Below are 11,686 nucleotides of genomic sequence, written 5' to 3'. Positions count from 1 at the left end.
GCAGGTAGACATCATCAAAAGAATATTAGCTCAAAATGATTAACTGTAAATCTTTCTTTGCTCTGCTGTTCAGGGCCACTGTGAAAAATTACTCATTTTTAACTTTGTAAATAGGCAATAATAGGAAAATTTATTTTCAAAATGTTTTATGGAAGTGTTGAATGTTCATGTCTCCACCTAGACTTCTAATAGACATAAATCACGTTGAAGGAAATTTTTAAGCATTACAGCTTTTGACTGTGGAAGAATAAGATTTATTGTGTGCATTTCCTCTCTATTTGTTTAATTGCATTCTTTTGAAATCTTACTTGTTTCTTGTCATCATGGTTCTTTTTCACCATGTTGAATTCCCACAGAGATTATCCTCCTCAAACTGTCACTAACAGTCATATATTTTTTTCTTTACAATTCCTAACATTTTATCTTGCATAAGGCAAGACGCTCAGCCTGGTCAAACAGTTTACTACATAACTTCAGTCCCTTTCTGTAGGAGATACTGAAGTTTAATATGGAGAAACAAAATTCCTCTCCAAGGTATTCTCTGGAGTAGGCATGTCTAATGGGAAGGAGAGAAGTGGGGCTCTAGAGACAGCTGAAGCAACACTTTCTGGAGCCATTTTTGGGTCCTTCTGAAAGGTAGCAAAGCAAAAGAGCAGGAACCCCTCCGTAGACACATTTCCACCTCCCCTGACTGCCAAAAGACTTGGTGGTGGAAGACTTTTCAGAGAATGAACTGAGTTGGAAACTGTGGGAAAATGGGTGCTGTGCAGAATCTCTCTGTTACAGGTTGACATAGCAATGGTGTGGGGTGGTTTGAGCTCTAGGTAAGTCTTTACTGTCTTAGGGAGTGTGTGCATCTACTAAAGAATGAATTTGATCACTGGTTTGAGAAATTATGTGTATAATATACTATATAATACAAAACCATCTCAATGTTCTGCTTTTTGCCAATGCCAAAAATTTGATTAGCCAGTTTGTTCTGCTTGCACACGTATGTATTCATATGGCATGCCCATTTTATGTCTGTGTGAGATCAAAATCAAGTCTTTCAGCCTGCTCTTTCAGCTTTTGGATACATGTTTTAGATATCTCCATAATATTTGCTAGACAAATATGCCTGTTACCTGTCTTTCTTCCTAGGAATGCAGTTCCTCACAGGCTGTTCAGATAATAAGTAATCCTTACTTAAACAAGAACAGTGGGATTATTCATGTTGATAAAGAACAGTATATATAGAGAGAGTACTATATATAGAGTCACATTTTATAATTTATATTATTTATATAATTGTTCCAACAATAAAGTGAATGGTGACAGCAGTCTGTCAGAAAGCCCTCACAAATTGTGGGTAAAAGTGATAATTGCTGGCTAATGGTAAATCATCGCAACGTTGAGATCTCAGTGTAAAAATATTGTGTAGCTTTGAATGCTGAGTGCCTCTCTCAAATGATTAGAAGTGGAGTTTGAGACATTTAGTTAAGAGCTCGTCTGAATTTTTCCAAAGGCTGTAGTAATCTCTGATGTAGATCTTTGGCAGGCTGGAAGGTTGAGTGAAATGAGTTAATTTTTTCTTAACTTTCAGGAAGAGGGAGTGGCAGGGGAGTTTTTTCAGTGTCCTTTCTAATATTATTTGTATTGCATGAAAGAAAAGTAGATAACATAGAAACCTGAAGGTCTGCACATCTGCAGTCATTTATTTTGGATGTAATACACTGAATCCAAATCCAAGACTTCAGCTTTCGACTTTTACTGTAAGAGTATGCAATTGTAATTCTGGTGTTTACTGCTATTTCCTTTTTACAACTGTCTTCTTTGTTATCACTTAATGATGTGCTTTACAGTGCTGGAGCCTTTTTATGTTAGTCATCATTTATCTGCACCCTGCCAGGACCCCAATACAGCTGCTCTGGATGAAACAGAGCAAGTAACTATTGCTGAGCAGAGCTGCTGGCTGAATTCAGTGGAAACCAAGCATTTCCGTGCTTCTGAAAAGCAACAGAGCTCTCGGCATCCTTCAGCTGTGAGCACTTGTGCAGGTCCAGCCCTTCCTCAGCTTCTTGGCAGCTGTGGAGGTACCCGGTTAGGGCAGTCTCAACATCTGGGACATTGTGCTGGAGCTCTGCCCTCTCCCTTTGCAGGACATGGCGTTACAGCGTCCAGCTGGAGGGAGCGGTACCAACACACCTCCTTGGGTGTCTGTCAGCTCTTGGGCTGTTCTGATGTGACAGGATTTTTTTAATAGAGATCTGTTGTTTGATTTCCAGCGGTAACTTCTCCCTCTCCTGAGAGCATGCTGGTGTGACAGCTGCCTGCAGGTGTTGAGCAGGGAGCACTCCTTCAGAGTGAGTGCTGAGAAATGTGTAGGCAGACAAATGGAGCGGCGTAGTTAACGAGCATGGTGTCTGACAGCGTGTCCCCTGCCCCGCTTTCCAGCCTGTTACACGTGATGTCTTCAGAGCTGCTCCTCTCTGCTTTGTCTGGGAGCACTGAGGCTTTTTCCTGTTTTGACAGCAGAAGCATGGGAGATTTCCATTGCATGCCAACCCCTGACAAGCCAGCGCGGTGCCCGGCTCTTTCCACTAATGAGGCTGTATCATTTAACCAATGATTTATCGGTTACGCTATTTTATTTAGTGTTGTACGGGGTGTCCGTGCCCAGGTGGGGGCTGAAGGGTCTCTGTGAGGAGAGGCTAGGGCTGCCCTGGACCGGGCATAGCCAGTTCCAGCTGGTTCCGAGGACCCCAGCACAGGGCACAGCCCAGCCCCTCAGCCAGGCCGGTGGCACCTCAGGGAAATGGATTTAGGAAAGGGGAAAATGCTGTGCAGCAGCGAGGAGTCAGGAAAAAATTGTGAGGAGGAGTCGGGAATGTAGGAGTGAAGCTGAGCCTTGGGAAAAGAGGTGGGATAAGGGAAGGTGCTGTTTTGTCTTCGTTTGTCACCATCCAAATGTATTTTTAATGGGCAGTACATTAAATTAATTTTCCCCAAGTTGAGTCTGTTCTGCCTGTGAGGGGAAGTGATCTCCCCGTCTCGACCCTTGAGCATGTTCCTCTGATTTTCCTCCCCTGTGCTGTTGAAGAGGGGGGGGAGAGGGCACCTGGACGGGTGTCCGGCAGCCGGTCAAGGGCAGCCCACCATTAGTGGGGGGAAAAAAGCCACCTGTAAATTTTCCAAATTGGTTTCAGGTTGCTTTGTTGTTCTTTCCCCTTACAAAAACGTGAGAAAGCCCCTTTTCCCCTACACATGCACTTTGTCGTTAACCAGTAAGTTATCCTCTTTGGTTTATGACAGTTGACTCTGATTTTATGCTGTCAGGCAAGACTCGTGTTTCTGAGATGATTGCTCTCCTGAATTCTTGAAAGGCTGCTGCTGTACCAGAGGTACAAGGCAGAGACTCTCTGTGAGGTAATTACCTCGCATTGAGTAGGCACGAGGGAACAGTCAACTTCCTACACCCACATGTGACACTTCTACTATTTATACTAATAGTAAGCAAGTCAAGTTTGTAGCAAAACGTAAACATACATAGTTATTGTGGCGTAAGTGTAGATAATGTGGATAAGTATTGTAAATTAAGCCCCACCTGTTTTATCATAAAAAAAGGCTTTGAATTGGTGTTTCAGTATTCTCAGCCCTGAAAATATTTCTCAGAGAACTCTGTCAGTCATTAAACTCTTAAAGTAATTAGCAGCTTTATAAATAAAACAAGACCAGGAACTATGACTGTAGGAGGAAGTGGGCAGTTAATTATTTGCTTTATGGTGTGAACTACAAAATATGAAAGTGGAATAGCAGCTGCATTTGCAACAAATGTTTGAATGACTTTGTCCTTTGCACCTTCTCTTTTTACAGCATTTCAAACCTTTTTAGACCTACAGGTTTAAAGATGTGTGACAACTTAACATAAAACTTGGAGGAAAGAAGACGGGTCAGTAGGTCTCTGTGAATTCAAGGGCCAAAAATTTGGGTGTGATGAGAGCAGCAGCAGGAAGCATGGCTAGGAGCAATGTCTATGTTGAATCCAGAACTGTTTGCTCATTTGTTTTTCTCTTTTGGGTTGATTACTCACGATGTTTTCTGAATATTAAAATTCAGAAATGATGACTCCCAAGAAGTCAGTTGGACTTCTGTCCTTGATCTCAATGGGTCTTGATTTCATGCTCTTTATCTATGCTAGGATAATTATAAATGGATTCATTTTCAAAGCATAATTTTATGGGTATTCAATTGCTGCCAGCAAAATAGTGGAGAAACAGCATCATTCTTGTGTTTGTTTAAATCCATAAAGCTCTCTGGGTGTCTGTGTTTGCATGTAATAATATTTATCTGGTGCTATTTACATTGTTAGGAAGACACTGTTAAATAAGTTCTGTTTACTTTTGCAGCTCATCTTTATTTTCCTTCCTGAGTCTGAAAAAGTAGCTTTTATTTTTTTAATCTATTTATATTTATTTCATTACTTCTTTAATTTCTAAGACTTTTTTTTTAATCTTTTTTAAAACAAATGGGGTTCTGTCCTGATGCAGAGGATCTGTGGAATACAAATGGAAATTGGTTTCACTCTATGTGATGCTTGGCATCAGTTAAAGTACATTGTGTCTAAATAGTTGCTCGTACATGAGGTTCCGGGGTGAACAAAGGGGAGGAGAGAATGTTAACCTTGCATTATAGACCAGAGTTACTGGGGGGGGAAGGGGGCGGGGGGGGAAGCGTTGCAAACAGTTCTTTAATTGTTTCTTCTATACCTTAAGGTTTTAATGAGTATCTGTCTGTCTCTGTTCTTGCAGTTGACTCCAGTTGGAACAACCATCTTTACAGGATTTTCTGGAAACAATGGTGCTACTGACATTGATGATGGTCCGAATGGCCAGATAGAATATGTTATCCGGTACAATCCTAATGACAAGGTAAGTGCATTTAGCTTTTTTTTCTTTCGGGGGTGTGCACCTTGAAGGAGCAAATAAACAAGAGGTTGCTGTTGGACTTCATAAAAAAATTCTTTCCTTCGTGATCTAGAATATCCTCTCTGGCTATGAGCCTTGCTTGCCATGTAAACGCAGCTGAATTTTCCTTCCCTTTCATTGCCATGCTGTTAACAGGAGGATTACTTATATAATAATTAATAATCCCCTCTCTTCTCCAGTGTTGTTCACACACTTCATCTTGTCTTTAGCATGCTTTTGCAGTCTGTGATAGGTAGTTGTATTTACTCCTATGCATTTGTACCTAATAGATTCACAGCTAAAAAATATTCATAGGCATGGTTAAGTTACTCTCAAAAGAGACATTCTCACTTTTCTCATGGAGCCATTTGTATTTGAAGATCGCTGTTTTAAAAAAAGAGGAATTTATTATTAAACTAAAACACTAGTGATCCCTACCTATTATCTTTGCAAACACATACTTTTAGAGACAAAAAGCTTAAAGCATTAAAACAAGTTCTCTTTAGGATCAAATGTGTGAATTTCTGTATTATAACAAGGTTTTGTACATGGGTGATTTGTGTGTAGTGTTGATATGCATTTTCGTAGCAAATTCAAAGTAATTTTGGCAATCCTTTTTTGCAAACCAAGCTATCTTTTGTCATGGGCTAAGAGCACAGTTACTGTGGATCAGCTGGTGTGTTAAGTTGTTAAGCAGGCTAACCTGATTATGTATTCATCCCAAAGATGACATAAATGTTGAAGTGGGGGGAAAAATATATAGTATATAAACTTAGTAACCTCTCGTTGAAATTCCCTGCTTTTACTTAAGGGGAATTTGAGCAGAAATGGTTTTGTGAGAAAACAGCAATCTGACTTTCAGTTTAATTAGAAGTGTAGGCACACAAGTTCTGATTCAATCTGCACCATTTAAGCTGTACACATCATAAAGGCTTCAGTCCTATTTCCGTTCATGTCAACAAGAATTTAAGTATCTACTGAATTACACTTAGCACTCGTACTTTTTAGGAGGTAGAATTTTGTAGAATAGCGACAGTATCAAGGAATAATTTAGTGTGAACTAATGATATAAGAGCCTACTTTTTCACTTTTCACTGGGGTAATTGTTGATTTTTGCATAGCTACATGCTGAGGCATAATATTTACTTACTATACCTACATATTTTTAGGACAGAGATGGTTTCTTGAGAAACTTTGTAGCACCTTAAGCCACAATCTTTTCTGAGGAGCATTGTTTTGCAAAGAGGCAATGTCTTTTTGACAAAAGTGGAATTGTGATGTTAGGTTCTTGGGAGACGGAATTTTCTGACATTATATGTTATGTATATTTTGAATGATTTAATCTTTTAAATGTTTGCAGTAGTTTCTTAGAGGTTAAATTGATTGTGCAGACTTGAGCAGTCTCTTGAGTTATGGCACTTCAGCAAGACTACTTAAATGAGTAAAATTACTAGCGCATGATGCGTGGGTTCATCACGTTACATTCTCAGCTATTCTTTGTACTGGAGTTATGTATGACTGAAGAGTTTCTCTCAAACTTTATAACAAAGGCAAGGGTTTTCTATGGAAATAGTGAGTACTAAAAGGTTATGCTAACATCATATTTTAACTATTTGCATAACGGAATTGTTATAAATAAATGCTGTTCTGCTACCACAAATATTTGAAAAGTAAACAGAAGGCAGGAAGGAGTGACTGGAGTGGACAAGCAGTTTCAAATTCACACACACACCCCCTTTGAATTTTTCTCTCCACTCTTTTTTCTTACTTCTAGTACTTAACAAAAACAGCTCAAATAATTTCTTCTGTTTCAATGAAGACTATGGAAAATGTTGGCACTGAGAAAATACCTCTTCCAGAAAATACTTCTTCCAGATACCTTTAGAAAATTGAAAGTGTTTTAAAAAAATGAAACATTTTAGCATTCATTGAATACCTTGCTATACTGAAAACAATAATAAGTAAAAAAATCCAACTCCCTTAAAATACTATTTCTGTTAGAATGTATTGTGCCACAGTGAAATAGAAGAGCTGCTTTGTATTTAATTTACTATTAAGTCATAGCATTATATCGCTCAAAGGCATCCTGGGAAATCATTCTAAAAGCATCTCCCACAAGTGAGCTCCCACAAGCAGCCTCAAGTTCAGCAGAGAGGTTTGTCTAACCACTAGTGAAGGACATTATAGTATCCCTAAGTGGTTTGGTCTGGTGTTTTGCCACAGGAAGAGTTAAAAAACATTTCCTAAAACTTTTCGTCTCTTACTCAGTGAAACTTACTTGTTCTTGTTGAGGGATTTCCCTGGTTGGAACAACTTCTTTGGAGTAGTTAGTTGCTTTATTGCATTTTTGCCTTACTACTTTTGTATTCCAGATGAAATAAATCTTATTCTTTCACCTGTAGATAGCCTTTATGCGCAGAATATTGCTTTGCTTAGTGATGCGTTTTATGCGTGTGCTTGACGGATGACTTCTCATCGTAAGCTGCTTCATCTCAGCTGTCAACTTGCCAGAAAGTTACTGCATAATATCTGCTACAAGTGGATTTTCTTCCTTAACCTGGGAAACAATTATACCATGCTCAAAAATTATGTGTACAGCTTAGTGTGAAATAGCTTTACTTTTCTACTTCTAGGATCCACCTCTATTGTGTGATGAAAATGCCCACGGTGTTGTTTGGCACCAGTGATGTAGTCTCCTGCCTTAGAAAAAGCAGACTGATTGTAGCTCGTAAGTTTCATTGGAGAGTAATTCAGGCATTTGAAAAAAAAACCGTAAAAACATGAGGTGTTATTCTAGAAATTCAATTTAACTTAATTATTTTGTTGTTTAATTGGGGACATATATAAAAGCCAAGTAGAAAAATGAATGCAAATCATACTTGACATAGGGTTGGGCCTTAGCTATCATGTAAAGGAATGCTATAAAACTATTCTTAGCTGTTAAAAGCTAAGGATCAAGTCAATTAACTTGCCAAAAAGATTTTGTCTCCTAATGCAGAGTGGATTTTTAGATCTCCAAGAGCTCAATTTATACCTGAAGATTATTAAGACAAATGCATCCTCAAAACAAGTTCTGGACTCCCTCCTTACTAGCTAATTTTAGTGAGATTCATAGTATTGTGTTTGGTGAGGATTCAAAACTAAACATTTTGAGTTTATTTGGAATTAGGGAATATGCATAATGCTTTTGCTCTACTGATTTTTCACATATCATCTCTCTGGGGAGTTAATTGAATTGTTATCATGGTGACTTCCCACATTTTAAATTTGCTGGCCCATATTCAAGACTATGGGCCAACAAATGTTCTAAGTTATGAAGACTGCTGTTCAAAAGCATTTTGTTGTCTCTATTTAGAAGTGAAAGGAGAACCAATTTTGTTCTCTTGGAGTAAGCAGGTGACAAAGCAGTGTCTTGATATTCTTGATATTCCTGACTTGAATAGTCAGGAATAGTCTTGATATTCCTGACTGCCAGCATGCACTGGTTCATTTCAGTATTGGATGGAAATGCAACTGAGATGTGATGGTGTTGTGCACATCTTTTAATTGACTTGGAGCTTCATTACAGTTTGAGTTGCAGTAGAAATAAATGAAGTTTGCAGAGGGATCACAGGGTTGATGTGATGTGGTACCTTCAGGAGCTGTGGCACAAACTTACATCTGGAAGTTAAGCTTTAAATCGCCACTGAACGATTGCATTTCTGTGCTGTGTTGGAGCAAGAGGGGACTCCAGATACAAGCATTTTGGGAAGATGTTAAAGTTTTTTGCTGAAATTGCACTGATACTTCCTAACAGTTTAGATTGCACAGTTCCACTTAAGTGCATCCTCATGCCAAGATCTGCCAAGGAAAAGGCAGTTATTTTGAGAGTGCCTTGGCTGATTCTCAGCTGCAGAGTCTTTTTTAGCTGGTTCTGGCCTTTTAAATCAGGGATAAATGGGCTAAAGAGGTTAGGAGAATCTTCCTTGTGAATTAGAAGCAGCACATGCATATGTGCATGTGTGCACACATGGCATCATCTTGTAGAGCAGTCAAAGATATTACCCATAGTTCACAGCCTGCTTGCTTGTTTGTGCAAATACCCTTAAAAGTAAGGAAGAGGGGGGGAGCAAAAGCAGTGAACCCAACCCTACTTGGTCCTTCCTTCTTCCAACAGTAAGAGTCTGTTCTAGTTTTCTGTTTTGCCTCAGTATAAATATTGTAATTTTTTTTTCCAGTGGGAACTATGTATTTTTTATCCAAAAAGATGAGTGCCAAACTCAGACATAAGCAAACAGTGTCTGCAGTTATTTAGCAGTCTGTGACGTACGTTCGAATCCTGTTTTTCCTGTACACCACAAATATCTGCAACATGGTGAATTTAACAATCATTATCATTTATTTGCTGAAAAACAAACTGCAATTTTAGCAGATTTTTCTACTTTTAGAGGAAAAAAGCCTTGTTATGTTGTCTAAGGAAAGAATAGTAGCCTGTACCTCTGCGGTGTCTTCTGTGGAGAGATTTTGGAATATTGTATTGCTATTACCTGTTCAACATACTTAAATGTTAACTATATTCTACATTCATAGATTGAAGCATGGAAAGATTTTTTGATATGATTAATTTGAAAATAGAACTGGAACCGGATCTCATGTCAGAAACCTGTGGCTGTGCCTGTAATCCTCCTCCCAAATGGGTCATTAGTCAAAGTGAATCCTTTAAAGGTGTGTGCACCCCAGCAGTACCCTCCTGCCATTTGGTGCCACAGCTTTGTAATCTGAATCTGTTTAAGCAAATATGCAGGTCAAATTGGATTTCACCTGATTTACCCTGAAATCTGAATTTACTGGTGTATGAACTGCCACTGTGAATTGGCACCTAAGTGTGTAGCGTTGATGTTCTCTGCATGTTTACTACTTCATTGCCCTCATGAAAGCCAGAATAAAGAGAAGATAAGTACAATGATGTGGATTTCTTAATCTCTAATACCTGATACTTTCTACAATAGTGAGGAAAAATAGATGAAGGCAAGCCGAACTGTAGAAACTTGAAGACCTGAACTCTCAGCTGACAAATAGGGAAAGCTTTTCTGGACACACCACTGCAAATTCAGCATGGCAAATCTGCAAGAAGCAGGATAGTTAGACTTCAGTTTGTGGTTGGAAGTAATAATGTATATGCAAAGAATCAGAGAGACTTCTGTTATGTACAGATTATTTATTGTGGGGTTCTTATGGAATAAACTGGGTGGGGAGAAAACATAGAAAACTTTAAAATCTCTAATCTGGAAAGCATATGCAATTTTGGTATGCCATCCAATCGATCATCTCTTTGTGGCCTATCTGAAACGTGTTTTAACGTTGAAACATGTTCAATTCTATTGTACTGTTTTAACTTTTGCAGACTTCCAACAGGACCTTTGATATTCCTCTCACTTTGTCTGGAGCAGTAGTTCTACGGGAAAGACTAAATTATGAAGAAAAGACACGTTATTTTGTCATTGTTCAAGCAAATGTAAGTATAGATCTCTTAATGGCCCTTTATGCCACTGATTTAGGTGAGGTTTCAGTTTGCAGATTTAAATTTTTCCGAGGAAAGGAAAAGTCTTGCTGAAACACCAGGTCTGATAGTACTCTTCTCGTTAAGATCTTATTTAAGATTTATTTAGGTCATTGAAAGCTTAGACATATTATTACTGGTTAAAAAAAGCTTGCTCAGTGTGTGTGTAACAAGACAACCTTTTTGGCACAAGGAACAAGTTGCAAATTTGAAGTACAGCCCATGCAGAAAAGTGCATTCTAGTGTCACTAAGTGTTCATTTTCTAACAAATTTAGTGATGCTAACTTGATCTCACATGAGTTTAATGGATACAATTTAGTTGTATCCTTCAGGTTTGAAATGCATTTTTTCTATAAAGAGGTGATTTTTCTTTCAAGTCATATTGCAAGTGTATATAGAGGTTTTTACAGAGTGGCTGGCAGTGGATAATGCATACTGAGAAGAAAAGTGATGTTTAAACTGTATCTAATATATCTGTCATTGGAGAAGTTTTTTGGTGCCCTTGAGGGCTGTGAAAGCTTTTTTCCCTTTTTGTCCTTCTGGTAATAGCTGAAATGAAAACTTTTTCTCTGTTGTTTGTCTCTGTTGTGGTACTACTTCATTTGTGGTAAAATGAGAATGCTCTAAAGCAACTTTAGATACCTTGCTCCTGCATTCACGCATTTCTATTACTCTCATCTTTCTGATACAGAATTATAGATACATTTTACAGTCCACTTTCCTACATATTTTGTGGCTTGTTCAGCATTCCCACAACAGAAGATAGGCTCCGGGGGTGTCTCAATGCTTTTTGCACTTAGATATATCTAAAGATGCTTCCTGGCTATTAGAACAAGTCATTTTAGAATCATAGAATCATTAAGGTTGGAAAAGACCTCTAAGATCATCAAGTCCAACCATCAACCAAACACCACCATGCCCACTAAACCATGTCCCTAAGCGCCTCATCTACACGTCTTTTAAATACTTCCAGGCACAGTGACTCAACCACTTCCCTGGGCAGCCTGTTCCAATGTTTAACCACTCTTTCAGTAAAGAAATTTTTCCTCATGTCCAATCTAAACCTCCCCTGGCGCAACTTGAGGCCATTTCCTCTCGTCCTATCGCTAGTTACTTGGGAGAAGAGACCAACACCCACCTCGCTACAACCTCCTTTCAGGTAGTTGTAGAGAGCGATGAGGTCTCCCCTCAGCCTCCTTTTCT

The 11,686-nt window shown here is 38.7% G+C and overlaps 1 protein-coding gene across 3 annotated transcripts in view; it reads left to right on the top strand.

Annotated features, from left to right (window-relative positions):
* PCDH15 (protocadherin related 15) overlaps positions 1-11,686 on the top strand; it is a 387,556-nt gene that overhangs the window by 114,535 nt on the left and 261,335 nt on the right. For all 3 annotated transcript variants that reach the window (XM_009275078.2, XM_009275076.2, XM_009275077.1), the window contains exons 5-6: positions 4,788-4,907; positions 10,327-10,437. In XM_009275078.2, the coding sequence (XP_009273353.1) occupies positions 4,788-4,907; positions 10,327-10,437 (231 nt within the window). The remainder of the gene's footprint in view (positions 1-4,787; positions 4,908-10,326; positions 10,438-11,686) is intronic.

Source organism: Aptenodytes forsteri, unplaced genomic scaffold (assembly GCF_000699145.1).
Source record: "Aptenodytes forsteri isolate BGI_AS27 unplaced genomic scaffold, ASM69914v1 Scaffold320, whole genome shotgun sequence".
NCBI lineage: Eukaryota > Metazoa > Chordata > Aves > Sphenisciformes > Spheniscidae > Aptenodytes > Aptenodytes forsteri.
Note: the sequence above shows the minus strand (reverse complement) of the source record. Positions and strands in the feature narration are given on the sequence as shown.